The following is an 18,231-nucleotide window of genomic DNA, read 5'->3' on the forward strand; positions in this document are numbered from 1 at the left end:
ACACACACCCCCTCAAAAGATTAATGCTGTGCGATTCCTGGTGGGTGCTCATAGAGATTCAGGAGAGATTTTTACTAATTTCTTCTTTTTCTTAATTACTTTGCCAAATTTTGCCATACCACATGGCTCTATTGCAAAATTACTCACGGGATTATATGGCATTGGGCATTGCTATGAGTACACACACACACATATCTTTCCATGCAGTGCCTCATTTATGCTGAGGTTTCTTTCCCTTTGCATTCTCAGTCCTTTCAGCACCAGTCTGGTGTAGGTCAGCCCTGATGGACTCCTCAGAGTACCTTTCCCACAAAGCATCACTTTTTAAGCACTGTAGCAGCAGGTCATTATCCCATGGTAGGATTTTATTCCCTTTCTCATCACCAAACACACAAACTCCACAAAATGGAAGGGGGCTACGTGTGGGTAACAAAAAGAGAATAAAGGTACCATCAGGTCCCCTTTCCTTGCCATTTTTCTGCCCAAGTCATAAGGTGTTTTTGGTTCTCTTTTGGCTCCCATATGCACTGAAAGTGAATAAATATCACGACTTCCAAAGGATTTTCTGTGCAAAACAAGGGTAAACCCAAGATTCATCCCTGAACTGAAGTGAACAGAGGTCTCAAAGCATGGATGTTTATTCTGATGGCTTTCCAAGACCACGACCACTTCGCTTCACTTCATCCCAGGAAATCCTTTCAGCCTCAGAGCTCTCCCTCGTCACTCCGAACCCCGAAGCACCAAGTGGATAAATACACAGATTTTTATCCCAAACAACTGGCACCATTCAGATGTTTGAAGGCCAAGGCCATGCCCAGGTGTGCCAGCTGGGGTTGTTTTCCAATCTCATCTGTTTTTCTTTGCTCGTGCCAACACCACCAGGGCAGCAGCTGTGGAAGGGTGTTTGGAGGGGGACAAAGAGCCAACCCTCTGTAAAAAGCAAGAATCAATTTTATTCCTCTTCCCCCTCTTTTAAAAAGGAATATATATATGTATATATACACACACACACACATATATATAATATTAAGCTTTTGATAAAATTTTGTATTACAGGAAGAGGAATATGTAAAATGCAGTTCACACTCCAAGGAATTTTTTTACCCCACCTCCCACTTTACACTGAGCTTGCACAACGAAAATGGAATAATATTTCCTTCACACTGCATTTTTATGCACTATTTCAGGCTCTCACTAATTTCATGTTATAATACTGGAATAGGACTGCGAGAAAAGTTAACTGTTGTCACAGCAAAACCCTGGGGAGAGGATTGGAGGACTTGCTTCATAAAACTTAGAAGTTTGAGTAAAGCATCATTTAAAAATCTCTTTAACCTCACTTATATTTTGTTGTTACAAGGCATGGTGATACAATGGGATCACTTTCTGATGCCACATGGACTGTGTTGGCCATAAAGATGCTACAGGAGGAATTGTTCAAGGCTGACACAACCCACAAGACAAAAATGCTCCACAGCACTACACCGTGGGTAATCTTTCACCAAGACAATTTCTCCTTGCTGATAGTTTGCTTTCACAATCAGAAAAAAAAAAAAAGATTATATCCTTAAACACATTTGCTAAATCTTTAGAAATAAGGGGATTTTAAAAAGGATTGCATTCCCACCCTGCAGGAAATACTGCCAAGCATTAAAGAGTCTATATTAATGCAACAAGAAGTCTCTCCTCTTAGAAAAAAAAACACCCTCTCTACTTCTCCATGGATGATGTCTCCCAGAAGAACCACACTGTGCACTGGGGTTTTAATTCTGCAGAAGAGATAGGAGGTGGTGCCTCATCCTGTGGGGAAGGTTTCTTCACAGGGCTGCTAAAAAGCATCAATTAAGGTAAAGAGCTTAGAAGACAAGTGTGTAATTTTGACATTAATCTGCTCACCCAATCCTGTGTAAAACAACCGAAAAAAAAAAAAGATCTGTTTTATGGTGCATATTATGGATGGGGAAGGGAAACTACAGCTCTGTGATGCAGCAGATCAGCTTTGTAACTCGAGGTAGTGGAGAAACACCAAAAAGTGGTACCAGATCATCCACCACCTCCTACTTCAAAGCAGGTCTGGCATGCCTGGGACCTCCCAACATGGGAGGGGCCACCTGCCTGTGGCCTTCTTTTCCCTCTTTTCTCCCATCCAAAGTTGAGCAAGGCCATAATCAAGATCCCAGTATTTCCAAAGCACTTCTTTTATAGAAGGAAACAAAGTGATTTAAACATTTTTTTTAGGTTGTTTCACCACCACCACCACCCCCCCCAAGCTAAAAGGACCTGTTAATTGTTTGTTCCTTACTCAACAGAGTTTCAACCTTTGGTTCTTCTGGGCTAAAGCTGGTACCTAACTAATAGAGGTAAACTTTCTTCTAGCAAGTCAAGAATAATTGCAGAGATTTCATCCCAAAAAGGGGTCAAGTCAAAATCCAAACAAGCCCTAACTTTGTGCAGCTTCAGCACTATCGAAGATGAAGGATTATCTTTGCATTCCCCAGGTCTGCTCTCCTGCAACCCACCAGTGCCAGCAATCCACATCACTAAAGGCACAAGAAACACTCCACAGGTCACCAGAGCATAGGTTACAGGAATTTAAGGAAAAGGGGGAAAAAAAAGAACTGTGCTCAGAAATAATTTGATGTAAATGGCACAGAGGACACATGCAAAGGAAGACCTTTATGTTACAGTCACTCCTGAGGGCTTGAAGGTCTCTTTGTTCCAGCAGACTGTTGGAAATCGTTTATTTTCTTTCTCAGGCTTCTATTTTTAACCCCTAATTCAGAGAAAGGCCGGAGCCCCACTGAGTGTTTGCCCGTGGATCCCCAGACACGGAATGCCCTGCTGTGAGGGGAAGGGGGTGACACACAGCTCTGCAGGTGGAGCTGCCTCGTTTCCTCCACAGAGCTCGTTTTACCAAGGCCCACTCCCAGACAGTGCAATCCCACCCCGAGGGGTGACATCCAGCCACTTGTCAGTCTGCCAAGGGCTGCACTTCATCCTCCTTCCCTCCTGGAGGAGTTTCAGTTCCTCAGATGCTCGTGAAAGCATCACTGAGAAGACAATAGGGTTAGTGCTGCTGTTTGTTTGCTCCGTTTCTGAGAAGACTTCCCGGGAAGAAGCACCAGAAGCACCACTCAGTCACTGGCCCTCTCACTAAACGTGTGTTTGAGGCTCCTCCACCTCAATGTTTCAATGCTCCTTCCTTTTTACAAAAAAAAAAAAAAAAATATAAGTTGCCTCATTTCCTCTCCATTTATCTTTCGTGTTCAGAAGGACTTGTGACAAACATGACACGACTTGAAAGGAAAAAAAAAAAAACAAATCAAAACCACCTCTTCTTCCAGCGCTGTGTTTGTACAGCGGGGCCACGTGAGCCCCTGGGCCCAGAAAAGCAGCTGGGCAGGTTATTAATAAGAAGAGGAAATTGGTTCCTGAGAATTTACTTGGAAATGGGTTGGGGAGAGCTCTCCTGCAGGTTCCCAACAACCCTATGCCTCTCAAGGTCTTCAGCAGGACCTCAGTGAACAGACACACCAACGTGACTTGCTCGTCCAACTTGACTGGTGACAACACATAACCAGAAGGTATTTAAGGCTTGGTTTTATGCCCATGGGGGCAAATGTTTAATCAGTGCATTTAACAGTTTGCTTTCATAACTCTTGCCTTTGTATGATTGCTTATGGAGCTCTGGTTTTGTAAGTCTCTTCCATCACGGGTCTCCATAAAGGGCTTCCCTCAGTCCAGTCTGAGTTGCTGTTGATGTGGACACTGAGATATCCTCTCCTTCTGGAGAAGAATATAGTCCTCTGCTTTGTTTGTCCATGTAAAACTTAAATTCTTCATCTTTCTGGATTTTGTGAAATGCACCAAGAACAAACCAGCCCTCAGAGTGCAACGTGCAAGAGCTGACAAGAATAAAACAAAACAGCTTTTGTGTGATAGGAGTTTTATCTGGCAAATCTATGTCTATGAGATCAGATCACATTTTCATTTTGTGAAGGCAGAAGTAATCACTGGTGATGCAACTTCAAACATATTTAGTTCCTGTCTCCTCAGTGGTTCTTAGAGCAGAGGTTAAAGCAGAGTGTATGAGATGGTTTGGGTTTTGCTGCAGCCTCTGCAGGGCTGCTCTGCAAAACTTTGCCATAAGCCCATGGAAATGTCCAGTATCCACATCCTGCCATTAACACAGCAAAGCTCATCTGGAGTCTCATCCAAATCTGAATCCCTCCAAAAGGCTGCCTGCACTTCCTCACTGCAACCACATTTCAAGCCATGTTTGCATTCTTTGAGGGTGGCTTCAAGTCAACCTGTGGTTTCTTGAGAAATAAAGGCAGGGAAAACCACGTAAATCCATCTTCTATCATCTTCATTTGGGCTGATGGGCTTCACCAGCCTGATGAAATGAGGGGTGAGCCCAGAATTTCTACAAAATATTTTCCCACCTGACAGCATCCATTGTAGCCTCAAAATACCCCCAAGAGCTTTTGAATCCACAATAACCTTTCAGAGACTTTTCCACCCTTATTATTACTTCTAAAGACCTTTGCTATACATACACAGTGCATCTCTTCTGATGAGATGCTACTTTAGGCCACATGCTACTCACTCAACAGCAAACCTTTTTGGTACCCTGGGACACTATTTCTTTGCTGTTTACCCTTTCAAGCATCTCTGAGCCAAGAGTTTCACCAACAGTTCCACCACAGGTTTTGCATAAGCCCAGCAGCTTCACACAAACTGTCAGGCTCTTGGTTAATGGAAAAGCAGAGCAGTGAAAAGGATGACAAGAACAAGAACAGGCCACCAATTCTGCAAACTCTGCTCACAAACACCACCAGTATAATTCATGGATCATTTTTATTTTTCAGTGAAAAATAAAACTTGGAGAGACAACGCTGCAAAAGAGCATCTTATGGTCTCTGCTCTGCTCTGAGCTCTACCAGTAGAGATGGACCAAACCTACAAAACCAAATCAGCCAGGTTGAACCTTCTAGTTCTGAAAGTTTGGGTCTAAGTGGAGTCACAGCTTTTTCTTTGCAAGTCTGAGAAATTCTGAGGCCAGGACAACAAAAGCCAGGGCTCACCTTTACAACCCCTGCTCTCCAATTCTGCTGGCAGGCACATCCTCTGAGGGACACGGGCCTTGGCCAAGAGCCACAAACCCCACAGCCCAGGAGGTGACAGCCTCCTTGCAGCCTCTTTAGAACCAGCAATGAGGGTTATGTCCTTGTGTTGTAACGACTTCCCTTTCAGAAGTGCCTCTGGCACTCAGAGGACAGCACAAGCTGGAGATTCAAAGGCACTTCCGAAAATCATGTTCGCTGCCACCGGCGCGAGGCAACTCCTCGTGTTTGCAGAACTGCTGGAAGCCAACCCCCAGCTCCAGGTGGGTGCTCAGCACCCCTGAAGCTGAGCTGAAGGTCTGAACGCCAGCAGAAATTCTAATCTGCTTGGTGTGCTTCAGAAGAACCCGCTGTGAGAAAAACACGACAGCATCGCATCTTACTCGAGAATGACGAGTACAGAGCCACGGGAAGAAAGTCAGAGGAGATAATGCAGCCCTGCCTCCCAGATTGAGCAGATACCCCGACACGCTTTTTAAACTCTTGATTTCCGAGGGCTTCTCTGATTTGTAAGATACAGTATCTTAAAACTGAAAGAAAACACAGAATTACAGTCAAGAAACAGGTAAGATACAGAAGTAAAGCTGCTTCATTAGCCAGCAAACGCAGTGTGCTGTTTAAAAAAAGTCATTTCAATAAAAATAAACCTCTCTTAAATGCATTAGGCCCAACTTTCTTGCAAATCTGCTCTGGAAAACTCCTTTTTTAAACATATGCCCTTCGCCTGTCTACTGTATATAAATTGCATATCTTCTGATTAACATATTGTTCAGTCTGGAATAATCACACATCAGAGAGATGCCTAATAAGCTCATCTTTAAACTCTGCAGAACTAAAAATAAGATCCCAAGCGTGTTTTATGAATATACAGTGGCATCAGCTGACAGGTACAGCCCATATTATTGTGGTTGCAACCAGGAACCACATGAATGGACGTTACGGGTTTGCCTGTGCATTATTCAAGACCACGGGACCTCTGAAGGAAAGCAAGAGCGTGTTCCAGAACTCTGAGACTTCACTGAGATGGTAAAAGAAAAATAGCCACGCAGCAGGGCAAAGAAAATGCAGAATACAGGCAAAACTGCATTTTATCAGCAGCGTGCGCTTCACTGGAGGAATCCACGAGGTTTTCAGAATCAAACAGCTGCTATGAGAAGCAACACTGAATAGAATAGAAACACTTGGATTTACAACCAGAATTGACAAAGAAATTTTTTCAGTTACCATAGCCATATTGTTTTAGACTTACATCAGACAAAAGCTATTCCAGCAGGAAAACCTGTCTTAGCCAACAGCTGGAAAACTAATAGCTTGACTCTGGAAGGAAAGGGGACTTATTACTTTTTACAGATGTCTCCACTCTCATCATCCAAAAAGAAGTTAAAGCTATGAATAGAGAGATGGGTCCCATCTGAAATACAGCTTTCCCATCCTCCCAGGGCTGTGCACACTCACACCCCTGGCACCGGTTCAGCCTGCACATGATGGCCACAGAAACTCCACACTCTGTGAATCATCCCAAAATTCAGCTGCATTCTGGGTCAGCCTCCCAGAAACCCCACTCATCCCTTCCAGCAGCAGAACTCCAGACCCTGAGCCATCAGAGAGCCTGGGTTTTATTTCAGAAATCACTCCTTTGCAGATGGTTAACAATAAACCCCGGGCAGTGCTCCGTTCAGCCCCGACACCCAGCGAGACCCAGGTTTGGGAGCACCCCCTAAGCGTGAATTCGGTTTATGGTCACAAAAGTAACACCTGCCAAGGCCAAGTGTTACAGGAAAGAGCACAGCAGCCTTTCAGTTGACCACACTTCCTGCTGCCTGAGTATTTAAGGCACGCGAAGGAAAAGCCGTGTGGCAAGATGAGTAACCACCAAACCACAGGCTCTTGCTCCGGATTACCACAGGGTGTTTTCTGCTCCTACCAGCACATGGCATTTGGGTGTTTGTTTACGTTGGTAACCCCCTTGTCTCTCGGTGTGGTATCAGCTTTAGTCACCCCCTTTCTGGTACAAGATGTGCTGAGCAGCTTCACATTTTTTTTCCGAGTGTGAGGGAAGTTGGTGACAAACCGAGATGGGGCCTCCCTCCTTCATTCACTTCGAACTCAGCTTCTTCCCTCAGTGCTGCTTCAGTTTGGGATGGGTCACCACGACTTGGTGATGCTTGCCCTGCTGAAAGGACAGCTTTGTTCAAGTGGAAGTGTCCAAGGCCAGGTTAGATGGGCCTTGGAGCAACCTGAGCTAGTGGAAGGTGTCCCTGTCCATGGCAGGGGGTGGCACTGGATGAGCTTTAAGGTCCCTTCCCACCCACACCGTTCTGTGGCTCTGGTCTTTTCCAAAAGCACCACAAAACCCACCATCAGCTTCGATCAGCTGACAATCTGGAAGATGCTGGGGCTCCTCCTCGCAGACACATCAAATGCACCCCTGACGTCTGGACACCCCCCTCAGCCTTCCTCACAAACCGTCACTAACCTCAAACACCCCTGGTTTCAGTAGTTTTGCTGCTGCTTCCCAGGCTCAGAGCAAAGGCTGATGGAGCACAAGCAGCAGTGGTTAAAACTACTTTTTTTTTTTTTTACAATCACACCTAAAAATATCATCTTCTACTCATCTTCTTCTAAAAGCGTGTGTCACAGTGAGCTGGAAATAACAGAGACTTGATTTATATCTAAAAGCAGGTAAATACCACCCCAAAGAACCAGATCCAGTCTCTGTGTCTGCTCCAAAATGTGAAGCTGGGTAAAATGTGTGCCACTCATGGGAGAAGCTCCCAGATGGCTCCTGCCACCTTCTTCTCCAACATACAGAAGTGCTGAGTGCCTGCAGGCACAACTGAGCACAGCCTGGAAATTTGGGGAGAGCACTAAAACAGCCAGTTCCCTGAAAAATCGAGTACTGGGTTTGTCAAGCCACAGATTAGCAGCCATGAGTCCTCATGCATGAAAGCAAACACCAGCACCTCTCCCAGCATCTCAGCAGGAAGATCAGCTGAGCGGTGGAGCTTGGCAGGTGTACAGGAAATCTCAGAAGGAAAATAAAAAAACACAAAACCCAAACAACAAATCTGGGGCTTCCTCCTGAATGAAGCCAATAGAAAATATACCTGAAAGCTGCCTCTCCAACCTGGTGGAGACATCAGGGATGAGCTCAGGGCTCCAGGTCCATGAACCTTCTCAGCTCACACATAAGCTTAGAGGGTACAAAGTTGTGTTTGCTTTGCCTACAGGGGTAGCAGCTGGTAGCTGTGGGCTTTGCAGCTATTTTCTAGCCTGCACAGAGGGCAAACATGGACACAACGAAGTTTAGCTCAGCAGGTGAACATGGGCAGTGCTTAGAAACCATTCCCACTTGCCTCCAGTTTCCCTTATTCCATCTCCGTGGCCCCCAAACCCTTCCCTCCTCTTGCAGGATGCACCTGAGCTGCTCAACAGAATATCCAAAGAGAGGAAAAACATGTTTTCTTTAGCTTAATTCACAAAAAAAAAAAAAAAGGAAAAAAAAAGAAAAAAAAAGGAAAAAGGGAGATCATCCATTTTAGCTGCAGTTTTCTCAAAATGGAAACTTAAAGCAGACACTCTGCATGGAAACTTCAGTCTGGACAGTTGAAGGCTGGCAAAGCCTCATCTGCAACTGCAAACAGTGGAAAGTGTCTGGCAGACTAAATTACAGTGATACTGCTTTACAGAATACCCCTACAGAGCAAAAAAACCCTTTTTTTCCTTTATTTTGCACAGACCTTACCATTAAATCTTTGCCTGGGGATGATGAAAACTTGACTTTCTTCTACTGTGACCGCTACAATACGTGGAATATCAAGTGAAAATACATAAGGCTTCTCATTATCAGGTCCTATAAAAGCAAGCTGGTCTTTAGACAACGTTCAAACAGGGTGTTTAACATCCCCAGAGCTGCTTCAAGAATCAGGTCTTTGGTTTTCAACGTCACGACAAAAGCCCTTGCAGAGAATCCCAACACAAGCAAACTGTGGTTTCATGCAGAGGAAGGAAACATCATGTGAAGCTTTAAAAACCCCTTTCCTGAGACGAGAGATGAGAGGGGCTGAAGAAGAGGGGTGAGATGGATGCCAAGGGGTGGGATGGTGGTGGCATCCAGGGACTGGGCCATCCCAGGAAGCGAGCAGGGATCTGGTGTGCACAGACAGGGGCAGCTTTGAGCCCCTCAAAACCTGCAGCTCCCCTCACCTGGAACATAAACCTCCAGGGGAAATCCCAGATGTTTTTATAATATAAAGAAGCTGTAGGCACTTTTTTTCCCTGAGGTTGGATGTGAAAACGTTTAGTGACAGGCTGAGAGAGCTCGGATTGTTCAACCTGGAGAAGAGAAGGTTTGAGGGAAACCTTATTGCAGCCTTTCACTGCCTTAAGGGGGCTATAAAAAGGAAGGAGAGGGCAGATAATGATAGGACCTCTGCTTTGTCTCTGCCTGTTTTTCTTGCTTAAACAGTAAACAACCAAGTACAAGGATTGCTTTACCCTGTTTGTGCCACAAACACCCTTTGTGAGGACCAGCACGTCCACCAGACAGCAACCAACATGAAATTCAGGCGTAAATGGCCTTTTCTTTGCATTGCACAATACAGAAGGGACCTGGAAAACGGCAGCATTTTTGGGAGCTGTGAGTGGATTGTCTTACACCAATACCAGGGATCTCCTTACAAGTCCACTACGGCTTGAAAAGGCTCCACCAGCGCTGATGGTGTCAGTGGAGAGCCCACCAAGGGACTGCACAGAAACACTGAACGTGTCACCCACAACATGGTTGTCACCCCCTGGTAGCACCTGCCCACTTCCTTAGGAACCACGCTGCTCAGGGCACGGCAGCACAGGACAGAATCAACCTCACCGCCACCAACAACAGCAAAAAGATATTTTTAATCATTGCCTCTGCACTAGAAAACTCATTTGGAAAATAACTACCCTACTCCTGATTTCATTTATTTATTTCCCAGAGGGATTTCGGCACACAAAACCAATCTACATATTTGTGAAAACCAAATATTGCTTTTAACTTCTTGCTCACCTGACCAGAACAACCCAAGAGTCAGCGTTGCTTTTGTTTTCTACTTCCTCCTACTTAGCTTTAAAAAAAAAAAAAGCCAATAAAAAAGATTCAGTAACTAAATAACAGTAACACTGCAATGACCTAAATATTTAAGCTTAAAGCTTCGGTACTTCCCAAAGTGTAAGAGCAACTGCTCGTGTCAGACCTGTTAGCTCCTCACAGATGATGCATGAAGATTAAAGGCTTATTGTTTCAAGAATGAACACTTAATTAAACACCTAGAGAAACTAATTCACCAAAATCTTAGCCTATACATACCAAGATAAGCGTCAGTACAGAATCAGCTGCAAACTTTTTTTATGTGTAAGATGAGTAAAAAGACACAGGATAAAGTTTTTAGGAGACCTGAGCAGGCAAACCCTTTCTTCACACAAGTTTGAGCCATTTACACGAGCTTTAATCCTGCTTTGATCTAAGAGTTGGCCTCGTTTCATTACTGTCCTTTAACCACAAAAGAAAGGAAAAATGCCTGCATGCATGTTCCAAAACTTGAAACACTTGGAATTGTTCTGTGAGTGTGAAGAGAAGAGCATGTTTCTTCCATGCAAAGGAAAAAGCTCTGCTTTAAAAGCCCATTCCTTAAGGATATCATCCTTCCCCACCTAGACACTGGCTTTGCAGCTGCCACTGCCCAAAGGCACCACCACCAAAGCTGCTTTCATCACCCCAGTGCTTGCTTCTCCTCCCTTTAATATCCATAAAATCTCTATCAGATGCAAAGATCGGCTTATAATTTGTGGCCAAGCTGAATTAATTTAAGCACAATCAGTCTTCAGGATTTTGGAAAATATCAAGTACAGAAGTGCAGCAGGCTCCACACTTACAGTGTGCCTCTCAACTACAGATTTTTTTGGCAAAGATGAGCCTATTTCTCACTTCTTCTATTGAGAAGAAGCTCTTTGCACTGATACCTGTGCCCAGTTCGACACTGCACGTAGTTTCTTCTACAGAAACAGTAAAAAACTATGAAAAATGCCACATCTTCCCCTACTCCTCGTAGTTTCCCTTCCCTCACACTACCCAGAAAAAGACTTTCTTTAGCAGAAAGAGGCTGCCTTTCAGTTTTCAAACCCAGTGATGCAGAACATCATCTTTAAGGGTAGTTCTTGTTTAGAGTTTGCTTTGGTTTAAGGGAGCTTGAGATGATCCTGCTGAACAGGCAGGGAGAATAACCCAACTTCCCACATGCTCTGGTAGAAGGGAGAGCTGGGACACAAAATGGCTAACAGGGATTTCTGGGTTTAGGAAAACCTCAAGCCATTTACAGAAGGTAAGTGGGACGTGATCACAGGCGACTGACAAAGTGAAGAACAAAAATCTCCTCCTGCTTTGATCAGGGAAGTTCTTGGCAGTGCCCATTGCAAGACATCGTGGCTGTAAACTCCCAAAATTGCTCATGGTGCTTTTGAGGGGAGTTCATAAATGGGACTAAATGAGAAATGGAAGCTGAACAGGGAAGGTATATCCTGCCTTAATCTCCCACAGCTGAGACTGGGAAGGTACCAAGGAAAGTAAATTCTGTTCAAGTTGGGTAGTAAATAACTTTCCCATCAATCACATCCCTGGATGCCTTTTGCTTACATTCTATTGAAACCTAAGAGAAAGTGCCCTGCCCCCTGAATTAAAGACTATAAAAACCCAAGAGAAGCTGCCTCTCCTCTCCTCTCCTCTCCAGCATAGGCTGGCACCATTTATCAAAACTATGGGATGAAAATATGCCACAGCTGACTCCAACAGCAACAACCTCTCTGAGCACTAAAACTTCCAAGAAAACAAGTAAAGCTAAAAGGATTTTCCTTCAAAATCTCATTTCTTAAGGCCTTCAGGAACTTGGAAGGTTTGCAAGGTGCATAGAATAGAATGTCATATACTTATTGAACTTCAAATTTCCTATGAGTTTTACTTCACTTTTTCATTCCGTGGGTATTTTTGCCTGTTTGGATTGGACTGCATGGCACTGTCATGAATTCTGGCTTCAATACATGTTTGTAAAAGAAAATCCTGCTGTGCCTCTTCCACAGATTTTGGGAGTCACAGATAAATCCTATCAGCTTTTACCATAAACCCCAGAACAGGAAAAGGAAAAGCAGCTTCGAAGGGCAAGTCCAGAGAGACAGCACACTCACAGATTCATGGAGAGCTCTGGATTGGAATGGACCTTAAGGGTCATCTTGTGGAAGACACCTTCCACTATCCCAGGATGCTCCAAGCCCTGTCCAGCCTGGCCTTGGACACTTCCAGGGATGGAATGCTCCTGGTCTGTGTGATGCTGCAGCCACACTCACCAGTGGAAAACAGACAGGATTTCCCAAACACAGCACAGCTCAGCTTGTAACTGGCTGAGAGCAATGGCAATGACTGCAGCCAGACTTGACAAAACTGTTACACTTGCAGTCTCACCCCAAATTAAAACCAGAAGGGATACCCGGCACTTGAAAGCAGGAAATCCAACATCCAGCCTGAGTGCCTGTCCAGAAAAAGGCCAACTTTTCCACAATTAATTCCAAGTCATTCTTCCATCCTCACAGCTCTGTGAACACTGGCTGAGAATGTGACTCCAGAGCTCTGTCAGGCACTCGGGGTATCTCCCTCCCAGTCCCCCTTGTCTTAATTAATACCACACTGACATTCACTGGCAAAACAAATGGCTACAAAGACATTTCTTACAGACATTAAGTAACAGCTTTCACTGTCGACTGAGAATAAGAAGGGCTGGAAATCTGCTTGGAAGAGCATCCTAAACAATGAGGAAACCCAGTGGGTGCATCCCTTTGTGCTGCAGGGTCACAGCGCTGTCACTGTGTCCCCTTTGCTGGGCTGTCCCATCTGCCCGGGTGAGGAAAGAGATGGAAAATAGGGAAGGAAGAAAGAAAAACTGCATTTAAACAAACAAATCGAAAGTCAGTGACTACAGAGCCTCATTCCCTGCACGGGTGTAGTTTTGTTAGGAATGGGTGGATGGGATATGGTCAGGCAGGCTGAGCACCTGCAGTAAAAAAACAACCTTCAGAGAAGGTCCCTGTTTCGTACACTGAACTCTTTTGAAGATGCACCTGCTGAAACTACTGGTGCTGGGTGCTTGAAATCTCTCCACTTCTCCAAATTTCGAAAAGATTTGTTCCCAACACACCCCACGTGACAGGGCAGAGCTGGGTCCCCCACTACTGCTGCTGACGTTGCAGAAATGGAAGATCATCAAGACTTCAGGGCATTTCCACCTTCTGCCTGCTGTCAGATCCACTTCCTTGATGGTTCCTTTTCTAATATTAGAGAACCAAAGCAAAAAATTTTTCCATCAGCAGTGTTGAAAGCTCCAGCACAGTCTCTCAGAGCACACTGAGCTGCTTTAACAGGCACTTCCACCTTACCCCCCCCCCCCCCCATTTCACGAGCGCACCCCGAGTCCATAACAACCCTCTCCCACCCTGGACCGCTCCCTGTTGGGTGTAGCACTTATTAGGCATCACTGGGTGCCTAATTCACCCAAGGAACACCTCCCATCATATGCTCAGCCCATGCCTCATCAAACTGAAGGCAGGAATTTTTATAACAAACTCTTCACATGACCAGCTCCCAGTCTCCTAATTATTCCTGCCATGTTTTAAACTCCAGTTCACTCATATCCTGAATAATCCCCGTGTCACCCCCCAAAACCACCCCAAAGAAGGATTATCTCTGCCAGAAGCCCTTGTTTTCAAGACCTCAGTCCAAAAGCCTAAAAGAATTGCTATAAAATTGTCTTTTCGTTTCAGAGGGCTTTAAATCATTTTACTGCTTACAATGTGTGTATATTTAAAATATCTTTTGGATCTTAAATAAATGGAAAAACCCTATTTTTTCCAGAGGTATGGTTAGAAAAACAGGCTCGTGCTGCCCAGCACAGGGGACACCTTTGGAACTAAGGTTTTCAGGACTAGTAATGCTGCAGTGCATGTGGTCTGGCTTTCTGCCCCACTCCTCCTTGCTGGCACTACGTGGCCTCCCACTCTCCCCTAAATATCCTCCACCCCCCTTCTCCCCCGTGGACACAAACTGTCCCCAGTGCTCACAGGAGTCCCTGCTGACTCATTTTTCCACTATTGTGCTGTGACAGTCATTTCCTTCAGGTAGGAGTAACGAATACCGAGCGTTGACATTTTATTCACAATTTCATCCCACAGCAATGACCAATTTTCACCCGTGTCTGCTCAAGAAAGACAAAATGTGCTGTGATGGCTTGCGAAGTGAGATAGGAATATATATAATTTCTTAATTTTCTGACTATAAAAACCGCTCTGCAAAGCATTTCCATGCCCAAATAAGTCTTTAGTTGATTCAGACTTCACTTGCCACTCCAAGCACAGCCTCACAAGTATCATCCTGCAGAGACCACTTGAAAAAAATCACACACTGGCATTGTGTATTCTCTTCTCAGGCACTATTTGCTGCAGGAAACATACATCATCAGGTCAATAATTATATTTGCTGACTTTCAGCTCATGACACTACCCATGATATTGCCCCAGCTCTCAGTGCTTTGCAGTTTGGCTGGTTCAGTCCTACCACTTCTTCCTGAAGAGCACAGAGGTGGAAGGTAGCTTTAGGTGGAAATCACAGCCTCTGGTTTCGGTAACAGAGACGCCGCGTAGGAGGCCTTCCTGATTTTCCCTGGGATTCGTTTCTCCAACTGGTCTGACAAGGCTCCAACTTACTCACCCACAGGGCAACCAGCAACCAGCAAAGCATCTCCCAGGCTCTCCCTGGGGGTGCCCCTGCTGAGGGCCAGGCTCTTGATGGCTTACACAGACACCTATTTGAATGGCTTTCCATATTTTAACATTTTACACATCACATGATTTCTGTCCTCCTTTGGTTCTCCTCTCATCTCTCAAAGACTTCTGGAGCTTAGAAAACCTGTAGAACTGAACTGTGTTCACACAAAGTCATGGAATATCCTGAGTTGGAAGAGACCCACAGGGATCATCGAGTCCAGCTCATGGCCCTGCATAGGACATCCCCCTTTAACCCTCAGCCCCTCATTTCCATTCATCACATTGTGTTTTAGCTTAAATGTTGTCCAAATGAGCCACCAGGCTTTACAGCACATTTAATTTCAGGCAAGATAAATTACCATTAGAGCAACAAGAAATTCAATTACACCATCATGATGACAACCATGGACTAGACCAAACTCTCACTTGAAGCAACACTCAGGATTTCCTGTCTTGAGGCTACTGATATTTGGGCCAGTCTGAGCAAGCATCCCAAAATGCACAAAGTCTGGAGAGTGTTGCTGGCTGCTGTCTCTGAGGAGGGTGTGTGAGGCATGTCCTTGGGCTTGTTGTCTCACAGTCCCCCTCCCGAGCACTGTGGAATGACAGTTCTTCTGACAAAAAGCAGGTCTCTCCCTTCCCTCTTTACTGAGGACACCCCTGCATCATCTTTGGAGCAGAAGAACCCCCCAAAAGCTCCCAGCCCACCAGAAAGACACATCTAAGCTTTACAAAGCCAGCAAAAAAAAAAAAATTGTGCTGCTTATTCAACCTACAGCCTTAGTGCTTCAGCCTGCTTCCTGTTCCACCAAGGGGAGCTCAGCCCAGCTCACTCTGCAAATACATCACACCAGAGTGTCACACAGACCAGCGAGGTCTGAGCCTCACAGACTCCAGCATCAGCATCAGCATCAGGTTTGGTGAGCTGGCTGCATTGCACTCTGTTTCGATTTAAGATGCTCTTCCTGGTCCCTTTTCCTTCTTGGAAGTGCTAATTCACAGACAGTCTCTGTACAAAGTGCCTCATTAATTATTTTTCCAAGCAGGAGCTTAGAGTGGGGGATCCTCACTTACAGTGAGCACAGCAGACATGCCAGGGGATGAGCACAGTGCTTTAATTTCCTTTTTTTTCCACAGTGATTTGGCTTTATCTCCTGCCTGGGCAGAGATGTGACAACTCACGACTCAGGGAGGGACCAGAAACGTGAAATGCTGAACTATGGAAATGCAATTTTGGCTGCAGCATCAGGATGAGGGTAAAGGAAAATAGAAATCCATGGGGATTCCACCCTCGTGGCTCTGATGGGACTTAAAACCACACTCAACCTGGCAGGAAAAAACCGACAATACTGAGAGGGCACCATAGAAAAATCTCTGCATGTGAGGCTGGTAGCTTTGCTTACTGCTTTTGGGGTGGAAACCACTTAATAACTGGACATCTTTCCCACTATGGGAATCTCCTGAAAGACCCACTGTGATTTCAAAAGAGTCCTGACAGAGGAGCAGTTCAACATTTGCACTCCCTCTAGACCACAAACAAATCCCGAAGCAACAGAATCCAAGGACAGGCTGGGCTGTGGGCACCACCCAGGAGTCACCCTCCGGCCTGAATCCACGGAGTTTGATCTCCCAGTCCACAACAGAGAGGACTCTGCAGGCTCCACATGCATAACACATGAAGCGCTGGAACTGGGCTTCCTTTTCTCATGCAAACTTTTACTTCTCTTGTAAATCTCCAGCCTTAAAATTTGCTTTGTAAATACTCTGCCTGCTGCCTTACCGATAAGCAGCACAACAGGTAGACAGGCAAGAGTAAGATGTATTTCTTATCCAACTAGTCAAGTAACAAAAATACCCCCTAAAATACGGATTTATGCTCTTTTCCTTCATAGTTTAGTAGCCATAAGCATAATTCAAAGTGGGGTTTTTGTTTGTTTTCTCTTTCCTAACATTTTAATGGGATAAAAGAATGCCCTTACACAGTCTGAACAGTTTACCTAAACACTCACCTACAGCGGTCCCACTGCCCCGGAGCGAGCTTGGCAAAACTTCAGGCCATATGAATCACAGAATTCCAGAACGTGCTGAGTTGGAAGGGGCCCACAAGGATCACGGAGTCCAACTCTTAGCCCTGCACGGGGCACCCCAAGAGCCACACCACGATCGCCTGAGAGCGTGTGGTCGGCATCTCATTTACCCCGGTAAGCTCTGCTGCCTCGGGAGATGCCAGTGCTGGGGGATCGGGATCTGACTTACCCTGGCAGACCCTGGAGCCGTGGGAGCTGCCGGTGCTGGGGGATCGGGATCTGATTTACCCTGGCAGACCCTGGAGCCGTGGGAGCTGCCGGTGCCGGGGGACCGGGATCTGACTCACCCTGGCAGACCCTGGAGCCGTGGGAGCTGCCGGTGCCGGGGGACCGGGATCTGCTGTCACACGGGCAGACTGAGCCTCATCGCCCGCACGCTCCCTGAAGTTTTTACCTTTCCTTACACTCCCTCAGAAGGGGTTTTTAGTGCACCTCCGCTTGCTCAAAGAAGCGCTCCGAACACCGCCGGGCTCCGGGAGCCAGCGCAAACCCCGCGGTGCCCGGAGCCCGCCCGGCGCGGGGGATGCCCGGGGGATGCCCAGGAGCGCTCCCTCCGGCATTCCCGGTGCCCCGCAATCCCTGCCGAGCCCCCCACCCGTACCTCGGATGTAGGTGCACTTGCTGTCGTCCAGCGGCGTGGAGGCAGAGCCGCCCATGGTGCGGGAGCGATGCGGGAGCAGCAGCGGCCCCGCAGCGCCCGCGCTCGGCCCGGCCCGGCCCGCACCGCCCCCTGTGCCGGCACCGCCCCCAGCCCCGCCCGGCCCGGGCTGCTCCTGCCGCGGCCGGGGACACGGCCCCACGGCCCTCTGCCTGCCGACACGCGTGTCCTGTTTGCTTTGCTCCCACCGCCACTTCGTCACCTCCACCGCGAAACCCACCTCCCACCGGAGACACGCGTGGACCCCGCGAAGTTTCCGTATAGAGGCCGCTTTAAACACCGTGCCACGCTAGAGGTGTCACAACGCTGGGCTCTCCAGAGAAGCTGTGGCTGCCCCACCCCTGGAAGTGTCCAGAGTCAGCTTGGACGGGGCTTGGAGCAACCTGGGCTAGTGGAAGGTGTGACGGCCCAGGGCAGGGGATGGAATGAGATGGTCCTTAAGGTCCTTTCCAACCCAAACTGTTCCATGACTCAGCCTTCAGGGCCGTATCTTCCCACTCTCCCCAGGAATGCCGAATGTTGC

General features: G+C 46.5%; 1 protein-coding gene across 1 annotated transcript in view; it reads right to left on the minus strand.

Moving 5' to 3' along the window:
* NIBAN1 (niban apoptosis regulator 1) overlaps positions 1-17,745 on the minus strand; it is a 51,318-nt gene extending 33,573 nt beyond the window's left edge. Inside the window, exon 1 of the mRNA XM_050307267.1 lies at positions 17,652-17,745. Within this exon, the coding sequence (XP_050163224.1) occupies positions 17,652-17,706 (55 nt within the window). The 5' untranslated portion in view covers positions 17,707-17,745. The remainder of the gene's footprint in view (positions 1-17,651) is intronic.
* Positions 17,746-18,231: the final 486 nt, after the last annotated feature.

The sequence above is a fragment of the Myiozetetes cayanensis genome, unplaced genomic scaffold, assembly GCF_022539395.1.
Source record: "Myiozetetes cayanensis isolate MyiCay16 unplaced genomic scaffold, myiCay2020 scf12, whole genome shotgun sequence".
Taxonomy (NCBI): Eukaryota; Metazoa; Chordata; class Aves; order Passeriformes; family Tyrannidae; genus Myiozetetes; species Myiozetetes cayanensis.